This window comes from Pteropus alecto, unplaced genomic scaffold (genome assembly GCF_000325575.1).
Source record: "Pteropus alecto unplaced genomic scaffold, ASM32557v1 scaffold98, whole genome shotgun sequence".
In the NCBI taxonomy this organism is placed as follows: domain Eukaryota; kingdom Metazoa; phylum Chordata; class Mammalia; order Chiroptera; family Pteropodidae; genus Pteropus; species Pteropus alecto.
Genome location: NW_006443570.1, coordinates 11784090 through 11809282, shown reverse-complemented (window position 1 = coordinate 11809282; position 25193 = coordinate 11784090). Strand labels below are relative to the sequence as shown.

At 35.4% G+C, this 25193-nt stretch overlaps 1 protein-coding gene, 1 long non-coding RNA gene and 2 pseudogenes across 2 annotated transcripts in view; all 4 read left to right on the top strand.

Moving 5' to 3' along the window:
• Positions 1–9743: 9743 nt before the first annotated feature.
• SKA2 (spindle and kinetochore associated complex subunit 2) overlaps positions 9744–25193 on the top strand; it is a 20535-nt gene continuing 5085 nt past the window's right edge. Inside the window, exon 1 of the mRNA XM_015599366.2 lies at positions 9744–9912. Within this exon, the coding sequence (XP_015454852.1) occupies positions 9785–9912 (128 nt within the window). The 5' untranslated portion in view covers positions 9744–9784. The remainder of the gene's footprint in view (positions 9913–25193) is intronic.
• LOC112473355 lies at positions 13789–13927 on the top strand (annotated as a pseudogene).
• On the top strand, positions 15248–15366 carry LOC112473243 (annotated as a pseudogene).
• Positions 18362–23601, top strand: LOC112473201. The gene is made up of 3 exons (XR_003043965.1): positions 18362–18483; positions 20801–20966; positions 22973–23601. It is a non-coding gene; the product is annotated as an uncharacterized LOC112473201 (long non-coding RNA).

Genomic DNA, 25193 nt, shown 5'->3' with positions numbered 1-25193 from the left:
AAACAGGGATTATTAAATACACGGAATGTTCAAATGACGTATAGATTTTCATAAAATAAAATAAAATAAAATAAAAGAAAAGAAAAGAAAAGAAAAGAAACTAAACTAAACTAAACTAAACTAAACTAAACTAAAATAATAAAATAAAATAAAATAACAATACTCTGAATGAAGAAATTTAGGAAAGCATCGGAGGAAGCAGCAATCTTGTAATTGCCAGAAAAGAAGGTTAACTAAAGCTCATCAAGTCCATGCCCATAATTTTCTATGGAGAAATGTCACTGGAAATCTCTATCCAAGGCCCAGAGTTCACTGGTTGGGATCCCTAGAATCCAAGATTTCTATGGTAATGATGTAGGGAGGTGGGAGAACTGGATGTTAAACCAAGTTGTATTCAGAGCCTGCAATGTGCTGTCAGACCACTGGAACCTATAGAACAAAGGAAGACTCCTGCAAGGATTACTAACAAAACATTTACCCATACCACCAAGGGAAAACAAGTCTTTATGTCGTAATCTACACAAAATAAACGCAACCAGTCATTCCCTATGGCCAAAACCCTGGCGAACCTATAGAACAAAGGCCAAGATTGCTAGCATACCTTTCACGCTATATACCATCAAGGGAAAACTGGTAAATAAACTAAGAACGACATATAAACTGAATTCCCTGACCACTCTGGGTCTCTGTCTCTCTTTCTCTCTCAGTCCCTCTTAGCCTGTTTCCCCTTGTCTCTCTGTTTCTCTGCCTATGGAGCGTTGTTCCTTCTCTAATCACCTTTTCTTTTGTCTAAGTCTGGCGTGCGCTTGAATTCTTTCCTGCACGCTGTCAAATACCCTCGCTGGCTCTCTCTCGGTGCAGGACCCCACTCGGGGGATTTGCCTTGCCCTGCATCAGTAACCTCCCCTTCCTTGTCTTCCATCTGCCCCTTTGCAGCCCTCCCGGCTTTTGTTCCCTCTCTCCCCTTGATGTGTTTTGTTAGAGATCAAACTGACATAGAGAACTGGCCTCCTGCCTCTCTTTTCTCTTATAGTCGCCGACCTCTAAGTTATAAAAACAGACTTTAGAAAGGAGCTGGTTAAACTTGGTGGATTGACTCTATATCTTTATCTCCGCTCCAGTGGCGTACTGGGGTTAGCGACTGCTACATTTTCAGGAAGTCTGCAAGGCAGTTGTTAACACATTCATCGTAAAAATTAAATTATATAAACTTACAATTAGATAATTTATATTTATTAAGGTAATCAGCATGTAAAACTCATCACTTCCTAATGATTTCACAATTATCTATGTTCTTGAGATTGTTTACATTATTGTATATAATGGAAATGCTCTAGAATGCTACAGAATGCTGTGTTACTGCTCATTTCTTCCCAACTCCACATTCAGTGACTTCACATTAGGAATATTGAAATTGGCCATGATGGGAGTATTTATACCACAAATATTATAAAACACTACAAATTAGGGCTTGATTTATTATTTTACTAATTGTTAAGCAAGTGAGAAATAAAATGTTAATAATGCATATTAAACTTAAAAGTTGTGTCTTATCTGTAGTTGTTCCTTTGTGAAATAGCAAAAAAAGTTGAGGAATATTATTCTAGCATTTGAAAACTATTATCTGATTCATCAAAGGAGTTGCTTACACAACTAAAGTGAATTTCTGACATAAATCTTTGTGTTTTGCTTTTGTCTTACTCCACTGAGTAACAGAAAATATCAACCAACATTTATATCAGGACTATATGTGTTCATAAATTGCCAACATAGGTTGGCTACAGATACAGAAAGTTTGCAAAAATCAACAATAGCATTCTGTGAGAATCAATTGATTATATTAAATTTATAAGAAAGAGTACTATATATTTTATTGTTTATAATTATATCATTATCACCACATATCAGTAAATTTATATTAAAATTATGCATATGTTAAACATTTATTAGCAAATACTGTTCCACTTCCTTCTAAAACATCATGAAAAAGGCAATAAAGGAATAAAAAAGGCATAAACTCATAGGACAAATAATAGGAGCAGAGACTATAATAGATGATAGATGGCAACTAAATTATGGAAAATGGAAAGCAGACAGACGAGTGGTAACTGACTCAGAGCAAAGGAAACCTGAGGCTTCACTGCCTGTGGTAGGGCAGCCAACAGGAAGCAAGACAATTCCCAAAACTCTGAGAAGATTCAGGACTTGAAGGCACCTAGTACTTTTTAAGGTTTGGGGTAGGGCTAAAATGGACTGATTAAAAACCTTTATAAGGGTTGGGTAGGACTCTGGAGTCTGTCCTCCAGTGCCTGCAGCTAGGCAGCTTGGTTCATGTCTTCTCCAGTAAAGATAGACAGTTTTATTTTCTGGAGAAGAACCACAGAGGTACTGAATTCTGGGCCACCAGGCATAGCAGGGTCATGTTAAGGGATGGTCCTGGACTGAAAAGTGAGACTTTCAATTCCTTTCCTCAGCTCAGCTCCCAGAATACAGCCCACCAGGTTTAATTCCCTGTCTCAAAGCTCCATACCCCTCATTACCCCATGCAAGAGACTAGAAGATTCCTGTCTAGGGAAATTGGCTAGACAAAGAAAGAAGATCTACAAATACTGACATTTGGGATTCCCTCCAAAGCGGCCAAATCCTTGATCAATTACCCACTGCCGTGCCCACAGTTTGCCAATATCTTCCTCCCCTCCTTCAAGCTTCCAATCATCTTTTTGTGCCTTCCTCTGACATATAACAGCAAAGGCTCATCAGTCATTTCAGGAAAGTCTCTAACATGAAAGACAGATCACAAATAAACAGAAAAAAATGTATTAACATTTCAAAGGAAATGGAAAGAATGTCAGAAGCAAAAGAAAACTTAAAAAAAGGAAATATCTTCAGAAAATTTGATATTGCATTCATGAAACAAGGATGAGAAAAAGCTTTTAAAACTTAACAAATAGCAGCAATTAAAAAAATGTCGACATTTGGAAAATAAAAGTTTTATGAGAGAACAGAAAGTGAAGAGAATTTTATCAAATAAACAATACAAAAAATATTCCCCAGAACTGAAGGACTTGAATTTCCAGATTGAAATGGTCCACTCAGTATAATGAATAAGAGAAGATTCACACTGAGGTATGTCATCATTTAGAACACCAGAAATAAAGAGATTCTGAAAGCTTCCAGAGGAAAAAAACAGTCTAGATACAGAGGATTGAGAAGAGAGTGAAATCAGACTTCAACAGCCAAACTGGAATTCTGAAGGAAAATGTTTTCCATCCCAGAATTCTATACCTGGCCAAACTTTTATTCAAGTGTGAGGAGAATTAAGATCAACAACGAGAATTTCTAGCATAATGGTGACCACAGTCCTGGGAAGACAGCTGTGAAGTAAGCCTAGAGCAGGGGTCAGCAAATCTTTTCTGCCAAGTGTCAGATAAATATTTTAGGGTTCGCAAGCCATCTGGTCTCTGTTATAACCACTCAACTCTGCCACTGTAGCACCAAAACAGTCATGGACAATACTTAAATGAGTGTGGTTATGGTCCGATAAATTTTATTTGTGGCCACTGAAATCTGAATTTCATATAATTTTCATGTACCACAAGACATTACTCTTCCTTTAATTTTTTTTCGATTATTACAAATTGCAAAATCATTCTTAGCTTAGGAGACGTATAAAAACAGTAGTTTGATGACACTTGGCTTAGAGTACACATTGTCAGTGAGTGACAGAGGGCTTCAGTAACAATGTCTCTAAGGAAAAAAAGGAAATAGATAAATTACCGAGTGTGTTTGATCATCCTAGCAGAGTTGACTATTTTTTTGTAAAGTTGGGGCCAAATTGCTGATAAGTGCTTAAAAAAACAAGCATATAAAAATGGCTAGGAAAAAAGTTGTACAAGAAATGTAATCATAGTAACACTATATGTTCTGTCGTTATGCAATATTTAATAGGAAAAACACTGAATGTTTATTTAATTCAAAATGATAATATATGATTTGGGGAAGATAGACGGAGAGAAAGTAGAAAACAGTCGATGTCTAAATTTATAGTGTCTAAAATTGAACCAACCAACCAATCAAATAAATAGTATTATAAGCATGTTATTTAGAAAATGGAGGCAAATACCAGAAAAATTTTAAGAGTAAATAGCGCTGTCTTTGGTAAGTGGGAGATGATTCAGAGGACGGTCATTTTTTGTTTGTTTCTAACTAAAATAAGTTTTGTATTAGTATTCGACAGTTAACCTTTGGTGTGTATTATTAGCTTGAAAAATAAGAATACCAACATTCTGAAACTGGGCCATCTCTTTCTCGCTCTTTCCTGGTGGTTGTTCAGGTTAACCATGCTTTCAAATTTCTAAAGAGTCCTACACAAGCTGATGTATGTCATTTTGGAGATTATTTTTCATTAAAGAAAGTCTAGGAACTAAATCATATTTTCTCTTCTCTCTTCTGTGTGTGTGTGTGTGTGTGCATGTGTATATGTGTAAGAGAAAGAGGGAGAGGGGGGCGAGAGAGAGAGAGAGAGAGAAAGAGAGAGAGAAGAAGGAGTGTGTCCTAGGCTCTGTGTTATTGTCACTCTATCTAATAGCCTTCTGATTAAATACAGTAATTAGCACATGCAGAGACTTTGGAAAGAATATGTCAAATCTGCCAGTGTAGAAAGATGCAGTCTGAGATAATTCTTGGATTAATATTCCATTCAAAAATAATCATAGCTCTTTAAAAAATTCAGGATATTTCACACTTGAAATAGGACAGAGGACTCAGCAAGCTAAGGTTTATTACTATTGCTTTATTAAAAGCATTTAGATACTCTGCAGAGGACAATTGTCCAACTGAGAGAGTATATAGCAGTCTTCCTTGAGGTTAAAACACAAACATGTGCTTCCTTTCCAAAAGAGAATAATGAGACATACAAATTATTTTTGCTGGGTTAGGTGGGATTCCAATTGCTAACACTAGATAGAAACTCATTTCTAAGCATTTTTCCTATTTTTTTTCTTTTAATTGAAAAGTTCTCGGATGTGGTTTCATAGTGTAGCAGTTAGCACATCTGCTTTACACGTAGAAGGTCCTGTGTTCACATCCCAGTGGAGCCACAGTCCAAGATTTATGGCCTTGCCACCCTGAACAAGCCCGATGTCTTTCTCAGAAACTAAGCAGGGTCTGGCCTGGTTAGTACTTGGATGGGAGACCACCTAGGAAGACCAGGTGCTGTAGGTATAAATAATAATAATAAAGAAAGAAAGAAAGAAAAGTTCTCTTCCTTCCTTTTTACCTTCCTTGTTTTGAAGAGATTTTAAGGCCAATTAAAAAAAAAGCTGTACCATGACATGATTAAAAAAAAAAAGGAAGTGAGGAGATTAAGATACTTCAATATAGAACAGAATATATAAAGTATGTTATAAATAACACTTATATACATATATTCATAAACATGAATCAGAGATATTCCTCTGATTAATTCATCCTGTCCCTTCTTCTTATCGTCCCTCCCCTTTCTGTCCTCTAACTTTAGTTGTCTTTGCCATCTTTCTCCTGAGCTTTCCCGTTTTTGTCTTTTGCTATAGTTTATTTTCCCATTGACTTTTTATTTTGAAAAATTTCAAACCTTTACTAAATTTATATGAATAGTATAATAAACACTCACGTATCATTCATTTAGGTTAACCAATTGCTGTTATCTCTCTTTTTGTATAGGTGTGTTTATATATAATATATAATGTATTATACATATATTATACATAATGTATAAAATAGACAACTTATGAAATGTTATATAATTATGTATTTATATAAATTTACTTTATCTCACTGGATACCTTTCATATATTATATATATATACATATACATACATACATATATATGTATACACACACACATCTATACAGGAAGAAAACAACTGGTGAATCTATGTTTATTATAATATTTTTATTTTTTAAGTTTTGCCAGGATGTCAGAAAGAACCTTTATTACTTTTATAATAGTCTCTTCTGCTCTTATGCTTTCTTCCCAGATGCCTTTGGAGATAGAGTTTGATGACCTTTCTGAGCTTTTGGAAATGCTGCCTTTTGGCTGGCAGCTTTCTGTGCAGAAACTTTTGGGGCTGGAGCCTTCTTGCCTGCAGCAGTCATCTTTTTTGTTGGAAACTTTGCAGCAGCTACTGCAGCTGCACCTTTAATAGCAGGTGCTTTTTTGGGAGAAGCTTTTAGGAGAGCTGCCTTTTCAAGCTTAATTACTTGGTTCCTCGTTTTCTTTGTCTTCATGACTTTGTAATGATCAAAATCCGTCACCTTGGCTTTCTTTTCTCTGGCTTCAATCTTCTTGACTCATCTTGTGGCTGCCCATTTTGTATCGGTGTCTGTCATCTGGCAGACTTGTCAAAAATACCTCTGACGGGCACTGTGTGGGAACTTGAGGATGAAGTCAGTGATCAGCATGCATTTGAAAGGCATAGTCTGTTTCCTTACTTGAGTCCAAGGTCCATCAACCAAAGCTTAGTTCTGATCAATAACATCTATAATTGTGACCTCCACTGACCTCCATGAAGTGCCTGAACAATATGTTGGCAGTGTTCCACCAGAAGGAAGGTCAGCCTAACTGTGCCCATTTTATTATATTATTTTTGGAAATTTCCTCAAGGTTTAAAATTTTTCAATAAAACATATGTAACATGTAATGTAAATAATATATACACATATAAAATATTTATACACACATGTAAGTTTATGTTTGTGGTTTAGCAGAGTTAGTTGTAGATATCATAATACTTCACTCCTAGATACTTTAGCTTGAATTTGCTAATGTGGACATGGACATTCTCTTACAAAACCACAATCACAGTCTGGAAATTTGACCTTGATATTATCTAATTAATAGTCTATTTTCAAATTACTCCAATCATTTCAATAATATCCTTTATAGCTGTTCCTTTTCCCTCTCCACATTGCATTTAACTATAGTGTCTCTTAACAGTTCATAACAGTTCCTCAGCATTTTTATATAAGTATTTGCCTGTCTCCATGTTTATATTTTTGAAGAGTCCAGGCCATTTGTTTTGGAAAATATTCCTCAGTTTGGGTTTATCTCAGTGTTCCTCCAGTGATTCTTCTGCTTTCAGTCTTTCTCCTTACCAGTTCATTTTCCACACTGTTACTAGAGTTAGTTTTTTTTTTTTTTTTTTAATATGACTGATATTCCCTTGCTTAAAAGTACTTGATGGTTTCTTATCACTGGGTAAACCAAATTTCTTAGCATACCTTTCAAAGCTTTTTAGTTTAGCTCTTCTGGCCGTTTGCAGCCTTATCTCTTCTAGCGATTAGCAGTTTATACTCCAGATATTGTTCTCCAAGTCAATTTATATGTCCTTCAAGACTCTATTAATTTTTCTCACAGATATTGTTGAGTGCTTATAATCCACCATGTACTGTGGTAGGTGCTAGGATACAGTTCTAAACAAGACAACATAGTCTCTGTCCTTACGGAATTTATACTGGCTGAAATGTCATCTCTACTGGGCTTCGATAGCACTTTATGTGTATTATGGGCCTGTTGAGTTGGCTCCGACTCCTGGCAACCCCATGAATGAGTGATGTCCACAATGTCCTGTTCTCAGAAGCCCTGATCAGCTCCTATAGACTCATGTCTATGGGTTTGTTTTTTTTTTTTATTTAGAGTCAATCCTGCTCATATTTTGTCTTCTGTTCCTGTTGACTTCTATTTTTCCCAGCATTATTCTTTTTCAAAAAACCCACCTTCTCATGATGTGCCTGAAATAGGACCATTTCATGGACCACTTCAGTTTTGTCATTTTTGTCTCTAGTGATGTTTCAGGCTTAATTTGCTCTAGAATCCTTATTTTTGTTTGCATGTTTGTCACTCAGAAGGATTATGAGCTTTTTAAGGATTAGGATAAATTTTATTCATTTTCGTTTCCCCAGGACCTAGAGTGTAGTGGGCACTAAATAATGTTTCATTCAATAAATGATTGAAAGAAATCATTCCTGTTAAGTGTTAGCTAGCAAGTGTTCTCTCTTTTAGTTTAATTGTATTGTTATGCTTTAATACGATTACATTCTGGAAAACCTCTTAGTGAGGGGAATTTTAGATTCTTCAAATTATACCACACCCTTATATGGTTAAAAGATAGGTCCAAAAATATTTCCAGTAGGAAGATACAATAAATAATAAAGAGCTACATTCTACTGCAGGAGTTGGCAATGTCGCTTCTATTAAAACTCCACCGTGTGATATGAAAAGTGCTTTTAGTCAGGGGACACCTCCCAAGCTGTGGTAACAACGGAAATGACAATTGCATTGCATTACTGTCTTCCTAAAACATATTTTATGGAGGTTTCTTACACTTTCAAATGAACAGCTTTCAGTCAATTAATCAATTTCCATTACCAGTTCAATTGATTCCATAGGGCTATTTCTGGTACTTGCTTATATTTAATCTTATGTTTTATGCTGTACGATATTCTTTTTTAGTTCCTGGCTTTTTTTTTCTTTTTTCCTAAAGAAATTGCAGCTCCCTAAAGCCTAGTCCAACACAGTATTAGGCACATAGTAAACAGGGCACATTTCTAAAACTGACACTCTCCAGAACGTCAGACGATATTAAGACTATATTAAAGTACTCCCTTTCAAGAAATGTATATTCCCGCACTTTAATGTGCGCATAAGAATCACTGCGGGATCTGCTAAAATGCATATTCTGATTCAGTAGATCTGGGTAGAGCCCAATAATTTGCATTTTAACAAGCGTCCAAAGTGATGCAGATTCCTTGGTCCACGGACCGCACGCTAAGTAGCAGAGATGTAAAGGATTGTGCAAAAGGAAGGCAGATACTTCGCTCCAAAACATATTTTGCAGACTGTTAATTAAATAGAAGTATGATTAGGGTGGAACCAGACCGACCACTTCTTACCCAGCCTCAAACCTCCTTTTTCCGCTGAGTCCAGCCAAAATCCCCACCTTCGTAAACAGTTCAAGAACACGAGCAGCATCAGGCCCAGCTACGGAAGACGCGAGCCCGGGTAACAAAGCAAGATACCCCTGCACTTACTAGTCTAAGAGCCCAGGGATTAGATGTCGTCCAGGCAGTGGCCTCACCCTCGCCATGAAGAAAAATTCAAAATTAAAACCTTATCGTAGAGGGACCAATCGTAGCCATGGTCTGTCCACGATTCGCTCTCTCTATAGCGTAGCAGCACAGACTGGCTTGCGATTGGCTGAGACAACATCAGGCTCCGACCAATCAGAGCTGAGGAGCTTCTTGAATGAATTAGGGGAAGGCGGGAGCGAAGGGGAAGCAGGAGAGGAAAGAAGGTGTGTCACTTCCCCTAAGCTGTTTGTGGAAGCCTTTGTGTAATTGGGTCGTTCTTCTTCCAATTGCACCAATCGTAATCTTCTCTGTTGAGCCCTAACTATGAAATTGAAAGTAGAGATGAAGGTTACAGCCAATGGAGAAAAAAAGGTTACAGCAGCCAATCCTCCTGCGGCGTTTTGTGTCTTTGCCCAACAGGAAAAGATGTTTTATGCGGAGGGGCGTTACCCAGTCGCCAATGGGCGGGCCCCCATGAAGTGGAGGAGCCAATGAGTGCAAGACGTTGAGTGACAGCTGTCCAATAGGGACACTCAGTGCTAGTATGGTTTGCGGCTTAAGCGCCGCCGCGGTCTGAGGAATGTCAACTATTCAACATGGAGGAGGAGGTCGATAAGCTGGAATTGATGGTGAGTGTAAAGTGAAGGAGATCTACTGGGTAGTTTATTTTCCCTCCATGGCCTCCAAAGTGGGACGCAGTTTGGAGCCGCCAGAAACCCTGGGTGGCGGAGGCTGGACCAGACTCGACTTCCCTCCTTCTGCACCAAAGGGAGTTGCCACCGCCTGGTTTATTAACCGCCGCGGGTAAGGGGTTACATCCGGGAAACTCGTGAGGGAAATGGCGGGAGATGCTGAGGATGTGGGGCCTTTGGAATTCCTTGTTCCTTGCCCTCACCTCTCCGCTCCTCTAGGAGCTGTGGCTGGTGCCGACATTTGTATTTCCACCAAAAATACGTGACTGGAATGGTCCCAAAACGCCTTAAGGGGAGAGGTCATTAACACTCCAAGAAGGAATGTTGGGTGGGGTGGGGTTAAACCGAATGGGGCGGAGAGAAATCCCTTTAGGGCTGAATGTTTCGCATCATTCAAGGCACGCTAAAAAAAAATCTGAGAAAGGATGCTAGACTTGCATGCACGGCTTCCCAGCTGCCAACGAAGCCCCTAAACCAGTTTCTTTGGCTCGAAGGTGGCAGGCAGTCCTTGGGTGGGGAAGCGAGCGATGGGCATCTGAATCACGAGCTCCTTTCCTGGATTGGGACAAGGAGGGCGCCCGGCTCTCGAGATGCATAGTTTCATTCATTTGTGAAAGTAGGGGGCGGGGGCGAATAATTGGAAAGGACTCCTTCTGCTGCTTGGCCTCCTCGAAGGCGCCAAGCTGGAAAGCTGTCCTAGTTTTCTTCTATGGATTCTTACTCACTTGTTCTTTTTATTCCATCCATCCCTAGACGACCAGCTTAATCGCCCGCGCTTTTTTCTTCTTAGCTTCCTTGTTTTATCTTAAGTCCTTTCTCCTCTTGTGCATTTAATCTTAGGTTTTACATAAAACTTGTGCATTACCACACGTTTTGGGGATTGGACTGACTTCCTTTAAAATGTGGAATTTGGAGGACGCACCTATCATTGAGCCTTTTTGTTTGTTTGTTTGTTATAAAGATGATTAAGCAAAGAAGCCAAAATCTTTACCCGCAGCCCGCCCCTCCTGCCATTCTCTGGCATTACTCCTTAGGTATCATTTGTGCCTGTGTTGCTTTCTCCAAGCTGAATCTTCTGTTACTTAACATCTGCACGTGTAGTGATCCTGGAAGAAATTGAGTACCATACTCGCTCCAATTCCCATCCCCAGAAAATGTGAGACCTTGATATGACTTACTTTTTTCCGATGTATTAATGAATTGTAGTGCCTATCATATACAAATTCGATTTGAAGGCTTTCAGTTGCTTCTAAGGTTTTAAGTTTTAATGTTCTTTGGTAGGGGTAGGGGTGGGGGCTTTGGAGATAGGGAAGGAGAGAAATGACAGAGAAGAAAGAATTTTCTGCAGCGTTCCAAACCTGTGATGATAAACTTTTAATTCAAAGTTTTGTTCTTCATATCATTAATTGTCTTTTTTTTAGAAAACATGTTAACTATTGTAGTTCTATAATATTAACACCATCTGGCCCTTCTTTCTCATTCTTAATTCTTCCTCCAGATCTATATTTCCGCCTAATTGTAAGATGCTAAATGATACTAATTTTGCTTTTAACAGCCTCTACCCCCACAAGTTGGCCGTTTAGTTTTGAGGTATCAATTAAGCCTTTTCTGGACTTTGCAATAGAGTCAGTATTCTCACAGGACTTCTTTTTTATTAGATTGGACACATTTTATTTTAAGGGGAAAACGATTAAGTGTCATCTTGTAAAAAGCAGGTTTTAGAAAATTATGAGGTAGCCCGACTTAAACTTTTCGATATTTGAATGATGGGATAGTTTTAAAAAAATTCTTTTTGAGAGGAAGAGATGAAAACAGGTCTTTTTAAATTCCTTTTAAGTAACCTAGTAGTAGCTTTCATTTTTCTCTTCAAATTAATAGTTTGTTCCCATAATCATTAGGGTTTTAAAAAGGTATTTGAACTATCATCATAGTTTTATTATTACTGCTTTGTATTGATTGGGCAGTAAAAGATGGTATATCTCATCTTCAAATTTGCTATGCTTTTATAAAAAAATGTATCCGAACTAGTTTAGTTTCTGAGATTCTAAAAGTAAATAATTTCCTGTATAATCCCCTGATTTTAGTTGAAATATTGTAATAGCTGAGTTATGTGGCCCATGATTTGAGATCAAGACGTTCATGTTCCAGCTGTACTGAATTTGAGTTCATTTCTTAGTAGGCTCAATTCAACTAAATACTTGAACTGGACCATTTAAAGGAAAGTTAGTGAAAATAATGGAAAGTGTTTTTGCATCGATCAACATTATTAATGGAGGAATAAGCTCATTGTAGGGCAATCTTTGTTCTCTAACCTTTTTTCCTTCACTTAGTGAGTAGTGTTGTCTCATGTCCTTCCTTTGTGATACCACTAGTGATTACTCACAAAAGGTAGTGCAATGTGATATTCTATAATACTATTTCTATTTCTTGGTTTACATCTGACTTTTGAACAGATTCTTAACCAGTTAAAACGTTAGGATGTCGGTTGACTTGAGTTCAAGGAAACCTGCTACTTAAATCTTGGACCCTCTCCCCCTTCTACCATTATCACATTATTTTTCCATTTGATTTTTCTAAGTTTGAGGGAAATGGAGATGATCTCTTCCTATATTTAAGATGTTTTAGGGATTAACTGAAAAGTTAAAATCCCTTTCCATAATATTCAGTTAGGTAGGACTAATGGTGTCATGTTTAGGACACATTGATCTTTGGATATCTGTAAACTCTTGAGATAAAAAGCCTTAAGATAGTAAGTGCTTTTTGTATTGCAGTTTAGATTCCAGAGAGATAGGTTGGGTATGTAGATGTTAGGAAACTTATTACTTTACTTTTCATTTGTTGCCTTTGACATTCTTACTCAAAAGATTTGTTTTACATGGCAGTTAATAAAACGCTGTGGAGGAGCTAACCAATATAGCTCAGCAGAATGGAAATATTTTTCAAACTTTGTTTTAGTAGTAATCACAGCCAGTTTTGTTAATATCAGCCCTAAGGTATTAACAATATCCATGTTAATAACTTGTAAAGCTAGGATAGATTTATAAAATTTCTTTCTACACCTATACATGTTTCTGTTTGGATATTAATCATAGGTTAGTCATCAAAAACCAATATCACTTTGATATTTAAGTTTTTTTTAAAAAAACATTGCTATAAATGTTCTTAGGGTTTGGATGTCTCCTGTCCAAAATGACAATTCTTTAAATTCTTTATGCACTCAAGCTTCAACTGATGCAAGATGCTTTTGTGTTCCTTTCCTACCTATTACTGCTAACGAATGCTCTGACTTTATTGCACTACTGTACTTTACAGCTAGCAGTGCAATAGTATTGTCAAAGCATCTGAAAGCAGGATGCACACCGAATCTTGATTCTTGCTTTACATCTTTCTTCAGTATCTGAGTACTTTACTATAAACTTTGTTGCAAAAAACTGTATAATTTCATTTATAAATGTGTATGTTTTAGAAAGGCATAATTTGAAAAAAAAAGTTTTTAACTAATTAAAAACTCACTATTGTAATGCATTCTGAAACATTAAGAGAATAATTTTTATAATTTAAGTTGTTATGGCTTGTCTAAATGAATAGTACTATATAATTTGTTTCTTTAACAGAGTGGGATAGGCTCTGGCAAATCTCAGGTTTTACTTAATTGAATTTTAAGATGAATTAGTAAGTGATGAAAACAACGTTTGCTGTATATTTCCTATGGTTACTTGCCCCATATCTTAGTCTGTATATTGTGCAGTAAAAGCTTGAATTTAAAACTTAAGAATGCTTGTTTTAAAGTTCTTTTTTGTAATTATGAGACAAAATAAAGTATGAATCCACCTCTATTTTTTATCAGTTTTATTGAGATATGGTTTATGTACAGTAAAACTCACCAATTTTAGGTGTAAAATTTGATGAGTTTTGACAAATGTTTACAGTTATATGACCACTATCACAGCCATGATATAGAACATTTCTACCTTAAAAAGTTCCCTTAGTCTATGGCCATGCCACCCTGAATGTGCCCGATCTTGTCTGAATGTGCCCGATCTCGTCTGACCTCGAAAACTAAGCAGGGTTGGGCTTGGTTAGTATGGGGATGGGAGACCACCTAGGAATACCAGGTGCTGTAGGTGTTAAAAAAAAAAAAAAGTTCCCCTGTGCCCTTTTGCTGTCAACCTCTTCCTCTTAAACTCGCTGGCAATCACTGTCCTCTAGTTTTGCCTTTTCATGTAAATGGGATTATATACAACATGCAGTCTTTGTATCTGGCTTCTTGCACTTAGCATAATGCTTTTGATTCATCCATGTTGTAAGTAATAGTAGTTATATAGGTTATCATAAATCGTTTATCCATTCATCAGATTATGAAATCTGGGTTGTTTCCAGCTTTTGCCTATTATGAATAAAGTTGTTGTAAACATTATAGTACAAATCTTTATGTGTGGACATGATATTTTAATTTCTCTTGGATAGCAGGATAAATAAATGTATGCTTGATCTTATAAGAAACTGCTAAAATCTTTTCTAAAGATTAGGCTTTCAGTTTCTCCACATCCTTACCAACACCTTATATTGCCAGTCTTCCTCACTTTAGCCATTCTCATAGGTGTGTAGTAATATCTTATAGTTTCAATTTGCATTTCCTTAATGGCTAATGATATTGAATATCTTTTCACTTGCTTACAGGCAGTTGATATATCTTTAGTGAAGTGTCAAAATCTTTTGTTTATTTTTAAATTGAGTTGTTTGTCTTTTTTATTACTACATTATAAGTCCTTTAATTTTCTCTGTTATTTGCCTTCTCACTTAAAATTTTTGGATGAAGTCCAATTTATACATTTTATTCTTTTATGGTTTATGCTTTCTGTATTCTACCTAAGAAATCTTTGCCTAATTCAAGTCACAAATACTTTCTATGTTTTCCTCTAGAAGATTTATAGTTTCAGTTTTTATATTTAGATCTCTGTCCATTTTGAGTTAATTTTTGTATATGGTATCAAGTAAGTGTGGAGGGTCTTTTTGTACATGGACATCCTCTTGTTCTGGCACCATTTGTTGAAAAGAGTATCATTTCCCTAGTGAATTTTTTGGCTCCTTTGTAACAAATCAATTAAGTATGTATGTATGGGTAGGTTTATTTATTTTTGAACTCTACTTTGTTTTGTTATGTCATCATACTGTAATAATTACTGTAGCTTTATAGTAAGTCTTAAAATCAACTAGTATAACACTTCCAACTTTGCTCTTGTTTTCCAAAACTTTTAAAGTACTTTACATTTCCAAAGAATTTTTTTGTCAATTTCTACAAAAAAGCCTGCTGGGATTTTGGTTGGGATTACGTTGAATCTAAAGAAAGAATTTGGGGAGAATTGATATCTTTACAATATTGAATATTCTGATGCATGAACATTATCTGTCTCTCTGTTAGGTCTTTTAAAATTTCAAGTGTTTTTGTTTAAGGCCATGCCACCCTGAACGAGCCCCATCCCGTCTGATCTCGGAAGCTAAGCAGGGTCGGGCCTGGTTAGTACTTGCATGGGAGACCACCTAGGAAGACCAGGTGCTGTAAGTGTAAAAATAAAAAATAAGGGATTGTAAGCTGACAAGGTCCTTGCAGTCTGTGAGGTCAACCAAGGGTTGCCTCACCTAAAAAAAAAAAAAAAAAATTTCAAGTGTTTTGCAGTTTTTAGTGTATAGGTCTTGTTTATAATTTTTAAATAATCCACTTAATGGATTTCTACTGGTGCTCTATATGTTAAAAGGAGAGCAAGAACAGTTATAACACATGTACTAAATTCATTAAATTTCAGAAAAAAAGTAAGCTATTTGTTAAGCAAATGTCTTTATAAAGTGGCTGGGAGAATAGATACCAGGTGGAGGTAAGATACCTGAGATGTTAGGCATAGACACAAGGACATGATTTGCAGGGAATGAAGACTGTGATTGCTCAATATAAAACTATTTATTCCAAGTTTTATATATAAAATTTTATTCTCAATTTTATATAAAATATGCTTCTGAATTACTTCCCTAGGCCTCAAGTGCAGCCGTTTTCCTCTTCTTTGGCTTTTAATTTCCTACCAATTACTAGTGGGCTATTAGAGCAGTGGGTAGAATTTTGTTTTTTAATAATGTAGAATATTAAATGGGGAGGAACTGAGGGAAGAAAACTGCTTACTTTGAGGACCTCATTCTTTTCTCTGAAAAGTGGATTGATAACAACATAATACATTTCTTTTTAGATATCACTGAATTTTCTATTAAGAACGTGTACAACCATAAAGTTTTTTGTGTAAAAGACTTTATACTACTAAAATATGAAAAAAAATGTATCAGTTGATAAGGAGAGGGAAGGTTCTTTTTTCTACCTTAAATTATATTTTGGTGTGACATCTTCAATTTTTGGAATAGGGTATGGAAAGCCATCCATATGAACTCATTTAAAAATCGAGCAGGCAATTTTGTTCTTTGGAGCAAAGTAAAAGATTTATTTTTTTAAAAAGATTTTTATTAAAATGTAGCTAACGTATAGTATTGTATTAGTTTCAGGTGTACACTATAGTTTTTCAACATTTGTAGATCTAGAGAAGTGGTCATCATGATAAGTCCGGCAACCATTGGTACCACATAATGCTATCACAATGTTATTGCCTATGTTCCTGTACTGTACATTACATCCCCACGATTTATTTATTTTATATCTGGAAGTTAGAACTCTTTTTTCCCCTTCACTATTTTTCTCCCCTTTAAAAATTTTTTCAATTAAAGTTGACATTCAATATTATATTAGTTTCAAGTATACAGCATAGCGATTAGACATTTATATAATTTATGAAATGATCCCCCTGACTCATCTAGTACTCACCTGACACTATAAATAGTTATTACCGTATTATTGACTATATTCTCTATGCCTTACATCCTCATGACTATTTTTTAACTACCAATTTGTACCTCTTAATCATTTCACCTTTTTTACCCAGCTCCCCACCCTCTTCTCATCTGGCAAACATCAGCTTGTCCTCTGCATCTATGAGTCTGTTTTGTTCGTTTATTTTGTCCTTTAGATTCCACTTCTAAGTGATATCACATGTTATTTGTCTTTCTCTGTCTGACTTATTTCACTTAGCATAATACCTTCCAGATCCATGCATGTTGTTACAAATGGTAAGATCTCAGTCTTTTTTGTGGCCAAGGAAAAGTAAAAGTTTTAAACAAACAAAAATATCTTTTTTAGCCAAACATGATACAGTTTCAATATTAAGAATATCCCAGGTAATTATATTTTAAAAGACTATACTCTTAATTTATTTTAATATATAACATTTTAAAAGTTTGAATAACTCAATCCTTGATTCTTTGATTCAGTGTTTTTGTTCTCATATTATGAATGAGGAAATAATCTTAGTTTTCGCTAAGGTTTTCATATAGTGATTTAGTGACTATAAAATTTATTTTTTCAGAACAATTTATTTTTGTTAGGAAATGTGAGAGTTTGGTAGCTTTTATGAATTTCTTCTCTCCCCACTTCATTTGCATAATTGTGGATGACAGTACTTCAAACTTTCATCAGTAAATGTTACTAGGGCAGGCTAGTACTAAAGACTAAAGATATTAAGGAACTTATCTGGGACACACAGATAAATTGAATACATTAAGAAAGATGCCATGATGGGACAAGTAAATATCAGGTGTTATGGGGACACATTGGAAAGAGGCACCTAACCTGGGGAAGGCTTCTTGTTAGAGGTGAGGTATAATCTGAGATTTGATGAGTGAGTAGGGATTAGCCAGTGTAGGAAATGGGAAATGTTTCAGGCAGAGGAAACCGTGCATGTGACAGTCCAGAGATGAGAGATGTTGATCAACTGGGAGAAACTGCAAGTGGTACAATATAGTGTTGAGATAAGGAGCAGGAGGTTTGAGACAAAGAACTAGTAAAATCAGTATTCTAGCTGTTAAATTGGAAACCTCTACCACACCATTTTTTTAATTTCAGTTATATAACATAATGATTTGATATACATATGTATTTTATTGTGAAATGATCACCACAATAAGTCTAGTTAACATCTATCATCACACATAAATTTTTTTTTTTATTGATGAGAACTTTTAAGATCTCTTCTCTTAGCAACTTTCAAGCATATAATACAGTATTAATAGCTATAGTCACCATGCTGTCTGTACATTATATCCCCAAGATTTGATTATTTTATAACTGGAAGTTTGTTTTCACTAGCTGAAAGAAATCTGAAGAGAATTTTCGCTTCCATGAAAAAGCTGTTACCATTCTAATAATGTAGGTCTTTCATAAAAGTGAAGTGATGTAGCGTGAACTTTCAGAAAGCTGGGGATATTCTTCATGCCATTTTGGCTTACTGAAAGTATACTTGTATCTACATCTTTGTCATGACTTCATGATGGGCATAGTACATATCCCTTCCTCTGAGTATGCTTTGGTCAATGACATGCGGGCAGTAAGTCACCGCGTGTTAGCTCTGAACTTGGGCCTTAAGAGACCTTGTGTATTTCTGCTTACTCTTGTGCTTCTACTCTCTCCATGAGAATATCTGCTGCTTCAAGGAAGATGAGCTATACCTCGAACAAGCTCCTACCAGGCAACCCACAGAATTGCAATGAGAAGCAGAGCCCAGCCTTAGAGCACCTGAACCTAGTCAAATTGCAGGTCCGTGAGAATAAATGATTATTATTTTTAAGTTGCTAAGTTTCTTGGCATCCTGTGCCACAATTTTAAAATATGTTGCTTTAATCTAGGCTGCCGTTTGAATTTCAAAACTTATTCTATTCATTTACTCATATGTTGGCTAATCCATTCTTAGCAGTATAGTCTCATTATAAGGTATTATCTCATAAATAAAGGAAACATTGTGTATGTCCTGATTGTTAATAAGTGACCAAGGATAAAGAATATACTCTGATTTCTCTTCAAATTGTATAATCTTTCACCTTTTACTAAAGATATGCTTCTGTGCCACTTCTCTTTCTGGCCCTAAGTTTGATAACATTGAGAAACCTCAATTTAGAGTTGCCAGACTTAGTTGATGAAAATAGAAGATGCCCAGTTTAATCTGAATTTCAGATAAACAGTATATATTTTTAGTATAAGTATGTCCAAATGTTGCATGGGACATACTTATACTAATTGTTTTCATTGTTTATCTGAGATTAAAATTTAACTGAGTGTCCTGTATTTTATGTGGCAACCCTACTTCAAATATACTGTCAGAATGCATTTTTATACAGTTACAAGTAGAATACATTAGATTATAATGCTAATACTTACTGATCAAATAATTACCAGCTATGACTTGTTTTACCTATTGTGTATGAGGAACTGTGCTGAGCAAAGTTAAATATGTAAACCAGCAAGAGAGAAACATAAATCACAAAAAATCCATATGAAGAAAAGGTACAGGGTGCTGTGTCTTTGAACAAATATAATCTTGTCTTTTATAATCTCTTAGCACATAGACAATACATACGTTTATACTGCGTGAATGAGAGGGGCTAGAAGTTACCTTTAAAAAAAGAATCTTCCCTATACCATATTTATCATGAAGACTTAGAAATCCTGATTAACAAAATAAAACATACTTAGAGATAGAACTAAAACTTTGAAGAAAACAGATTTCTTTAGCGATTTTGTTTATCTCTTGGCTAAGAATGGATTAGTCAACATATGACCTAGCACTACTGGCTTTACTAGTTTAAAAATCTTTCCTAGATACTTCTTGCTCAGACATTTAATCTTCATTTTATTTCCTGAGGTCTAACTCTTCCATTTTTTTTCATGAATTCAAATAAATTTTAAAAGGCAGTAGACAGTAACTGTCATTTACGTACCCAGCAATATGCTTGGCATTTGGGTTTCAGAAGCAATCACACTTTTTTTGAATGACAAAAAAACATTATGTCCTGGTACGTACTGTTCTTTCCATTTTTCACCCTTCATTGTTAGAAGTACAGAGATTCCGTTTATTTGGCAGTCTGCTTTGTTACCTTATCATTGACACTAAGACAGAAGCTACGTTTCTCTTAAAAAGTGATGGTCTTTTTTCTTTAGGCCATGGATCCTTAGGGAAGGTCCATCTCACCAGAAAAATGTTCATAGATACATAAAATTGCCAACTTTTAACAGGAATTTATAGATCCTTGCCCCTTACTCAGGGGCTCATGATCTGCTATTCAGAGGTTGAAGTGGTTTGAAATTAAACGACTAAACATTACTAATCTTATATCCTTTTCAGTATCTGTGCAAGCCAGAATTGCTTCCAAAGATATACTCCCTCAAAATTATACCAAGTTCTTGTTTCAAGTCTGTGCACTATTCTAATGTGTTCTTCAGTTTAGTAATGTAGCTGTCATATTTCATGTCAGTCTAATTTTATACTCTGAAGATGGTTTATCATGAGTATTTTATGTATATATATACATACAACACAATATTATTACACAATATTATTCTATATATAATACATGATATAATATTTGAGAGTCTGCTGTTTGCTAGACCCTAATAGAGATTAGTGATTTTAAAAAATAGCCTGGCATATTTGGGACAGAAACTCAGTGTCGCTGAGGTCATCTTATGAAGAATCGTACCAGAAGTTGGAATTCTACAGGCATGAAGAAACCTTAATAATCTTGAAGAGTGACTTAGTATAGAATGTAATACCTTTTTTAAAAATTGCTTTAAATGGTTATTATGTATGTAATACAGATTCATTGTAATTTAATTAGAAGATAGATAAGCAAAACACCCCCCAAAACCTGCAATTCCATGACTATTAAGACTATGTTGTATTGTAGGTATACCTTTGTTTTTTCTAAACCAGGTTCATTCAGTTATTATGAAAATCTGTCCCTGTAGTCTATTATGTGTCCACAGCACAATGAACATAGGATCCTGAAATTTTTTAAAAAGTTAAACTGATGAAACCAGTTTTTTTATAGGCAGTATCTCATCCGCACTATCCTAACAGTTGTTCCATAAAGACCTGCAAATTAGGAACTGATGAACCTGCAACTTCTTCTGCTTCAATGTTGCTATTCGCCTGAAGTGACATGTCTGGAACCTGGTGCTTGTGCATATTACTGCTTATCTGTTTCAGGCAAGCACAGACAAGCATTTGTTCTATCCGGAAGAAAGTGAGTAATAGTCAACTCTTTAGCATAAATATACCAGAAACAATCGCCATTGTATAGACATTAGAGGTGACCCTTAACTTGTTGAGAACTTGAAATATTTATTAAACTGGGCTTTAGAGGGTGGTTAGTTTCCCAGGCTGTTTGTTCTTTCAAATAAATGACTGTTCTTTCTATTCCCTTTTGTCACTGAGTATTAGGCTGTATATTAAAAACTAGGGATATAAAATGAAAAGACAAAGCTCTTGCAAGAAATTTGAAATCAAGTGGAGACATTACTATGCAAACATGATTATAACACAATACATGAAATGGTAAGCTGGAGCCATGAACAGAGTAAAATAAGAGTGGATAAAGGTATTTCTAAATCTACATTGGAGAGGAGAATGTAAGGAAAAGGGTGCTTTATGTAGATTCTTTGGTTAGTAATATATAGCTAACCTAGGTCTAGGAGTGTTTGTTGCGGGATTCTTGAACAGAAAGATGGGACACCAAGGCTATAAGGAAGCAGCATTTGTTGATGCTGGCACTGGCTCAGTGGATTCTCATCCAAAGGCTGAGCCCCGATTGTAACATAACAGGCAGTTACGTCTTGTCATTCCTACACAGCTACAGATATAAGGAAGAACACTGATTGGTTGGCAAGCTATGAGAAAACCAATGTTAGGTGGAGAGTCCTTGGAAGGCGGGAGGCCGTTGGGAACGAGCAGGAAATGGCCAGGCAGGGTCAGGCTGCTACATATTAAGATATCTAATTCTCCCTTAAAATAATGTTTCTATGGTAAATATGCAGTTCTAAGCACAGCTGAATCCAGAACATAACCTCTGCTAACTCCTCTCACTATAGACATTCATATTTTTTTCCTTTAATTTCCCTGTGGTTTGATGCTGTTGAAACAAGCTCTCTCACAGAGGATGTGTTTTTAGCTTTGCGGGCACTGGTCCTTCTGAAAGGGAGTACTACTGTGGCAGTGAGCAAAAAAAAAGAAGTGTTTTTAGATTGGTCTGCAATTATATATTTTTCTCCTTGCTGCCAAATAGTTAAGTGGTATTTGTGCCATTTACTTAAAGCCTTTAACTGGTCATAATAAGAACTAGTATAATAGAATATATGTTATGAAATATGTAGCATGGTCTCTAAAAATCAAAATTATTTCCTAAATTGTTCCTTCTTCCATTTTGTATAGTAGCTTCATTATAGTCTCAGTCTGCTTCCAAGGATGTCTAATTGGCAGAGTGTAATTTGACTGTCTTTGGGGCTTTAATATTGATTTCCATGGACTTTTCCCAGCTAAATTGCACATTTTATTTATTACTCTTAGGATTGGTATACAACTTTTATCATTTATTTTTATCACTGATTTAGAAGAAAACTGGTTTCTGAAATATGAATGTCTTTGGCTTTAAAATATTAACTAGTTTTATTTTAAATATTCTAATGTTCTTAAAAATATGATAAGTAGCTAAAGCTTACTAAACAGCAACTTCACTATTTTACAAGGCCTCCAAGAGGCTAATTTATAACCGAGGAAGGCTGTGAATGCAATTTATCATTATCACTTTGTTCCATTAATCAGACACTACTGAGTTTTAGAGACTATCATAATTGGTCAGTAAATGTCCTACCATGTAAGTAAACAATTTCCTGTTTATCACCAGATCCTAGAACCCTATCGATATTGTCTGCTGTGTAAATAGCTCTGAGTAGTGCAATATTGCTTATAGGGTTTTGGTGTTTGGGAAGAACAATGGGCAGGCTGTAGAAACTGTGTAGCTGAAACTGAAGCAACAGTCATCTTTGATCGGGAAGAAAAATAATAGAAGCTAGTTTTCAATATAAATATTAAAATCTGAAACTTGAATGTCAAATTTTAATATATTAGAAAGAAACACTTTTCTAAATTTTAATATTTTGATAGACTAAACTTGGGTTTCATTTATAGTACAATGAAATAATGGAATTTCAGTGTTGAAAGGGACCTTAGATTTCCAACTTTCTCATTTAACAGGAGAGACCCAGAGAGATGGAGGACTTACCCAAGGCCACTTAGCTGGTTAGTGATACCAGGGCTAGAACGTCTGGCATGCATCCCAATCCTTGTATTTCCTTTTTTCTGTACCATACTACCAGGTTGTGTTTGGAGGGAATTTTTATGAACTAACTTCAGTGATATTAGATTAAAAAAAAAAGAACTGTTTAAATGAATTTTAGGTAGTCTTTACATTTCTCCCTGATCTATGTGATTTTTATTGGCTTTAATGTTATGTGGAACTTTGGTTTAATTACAGAAAAAACAGTAATGAAAATAGAACTAGAGGCAAGTCACAGACTGTTTCTTCATTTATAAGATGAAGGGTTCAGATCAGAGAATCTTGATGGTTTTTCTGCTTCTCAACATTTCATTGGCATCCTTTTTCCTTTTTTGTCCCCTGCTTAGGCCCATTGACTTCACTAATAAGTAAATACTTTCCCTATGTATTATCACAAAATACTCTGTTCAGTTCTTTATAGAGGATAATCTACTCTCAAGCTGTTTTTCTTGTCTTTTTAAAAAATTTTTATTTGTGTAAAATATGCATAACACAAAATTTACCATTTTAACCATTTTTAAATGTACAGTGCAGTGGTATTAAATACACTTACATTGTTGTGCAACCTTCGCTGCCATCCATCTCCAGAACTTTTTCATCTTTCCAAACAAACTCTGCACCCATTAAACAATAACTCCCATTCTCCCCTCCCCACATTACCCGGCGACTACCATTCTACTTTGTTTCTATAAACTTGAGTAGTTATCTCATATAAGTGGGCTCATACAATATTCGTCCTTTTGTGACTGGCTTATTTCACTTAGCATAATGTCCTCAGTGTTCATCCATGGTGTAGCATGTATCAATTTCCTTCTGTTTTAAGGCTGCATGATATTCCATTATATGTATATATCACCTTTTGTCAGTTCATCTGTAAATGGACCGTTGGGTTGCTTTTGGCTATTATGAATAATGTGCCTATAAACAGGGGTGTCCAAATATCTGTTTGTGTCCCTACTTTCAATTCTTTTGGATGTATACCCAGAAATGGAATTGCTGGATCATATGCTGATTCTACTTTTAATTTTTTTGTTTCCTGTCTTTTGAAGTCTGTTTAAAATTCTATTTATTTACTCAAGTATTTTCCAATTAGAAGCATGGACACATTACTTAAAAGAGGCATGGGAATTAAAAAAAAAAAAACTTTTGAAAGTAGTAGTATATGAATAAATGCAACTGTGCGGGGTGCGGCGTAAAAAGCCCTGAATTTTAGCATTTGCCAGTTTTCCTGGTGTAAATATTTCCACCCTGGCCAATTTCAAGCTACCACCATGATGTCATTGAAAGTGGAGTTGGGAAGGTATGTATAGTAGCACATGATATAGTATTTCCACTATACAGATATGGTAGACCTTAAGAGCATAGATAATAGTAAAATATAGTAAAATAAGTAGGAAGTTCTGATATTTGAGTATATGTTTGTATTTAATAACTTATTTATTGTAAATTTATATAATTTAATTTTTAGTAATGCCTGTGTTTAACAGTTGGCTTGCAAAAATTTTTGGAAATTTAGTAGACTCCATCGTACCATTGTTTGGAAGCACACTCCTTCATATCTTATTAGAATGTAAGTTACTGGAAAGTGGGAATTACTTCTTTTTGGTACGGTTTGATGATTTTAATACATGTGGACCCTCAGATATTACAAGAAGCCCTAGCTGAAACCACTCTCTTGAAAAGAAGACATTGTTAAATGAACTATGGGATTAGGCTAGTTAAACTTTAAGCAGAACTAAAATACCAAGTTAAGCATACACAGACTTAGGAATTTCTGGTTCATAAACAAGTTAAGGGCTTCTAGAATAGAGATTCTGTTTTAAGATAACTTTGAAGTCACAAATCTCATAATCTTAAGAATTTTGTGGTAACTTAAGTTTTAACAACTTTTATTTAAGATTATGCTTTAGAATGTCATATAAGACCTTGAATTATGTATAATACTATGAATTGTCATTTATTTTAATAATTTTTTAAAAAATCTGGTCTTGAACGCTTAGAGACTTTGTTTAATTTGATTTGCCAGTTCCCCTCTCCTCCTCCCCATACTCTGCATCCACATGTTATTATAGGTTAGTTCACTTTTTTAATATAAAGGCAAAAGATTACTTTGAACATATTCTAATTTGGGAAATTATG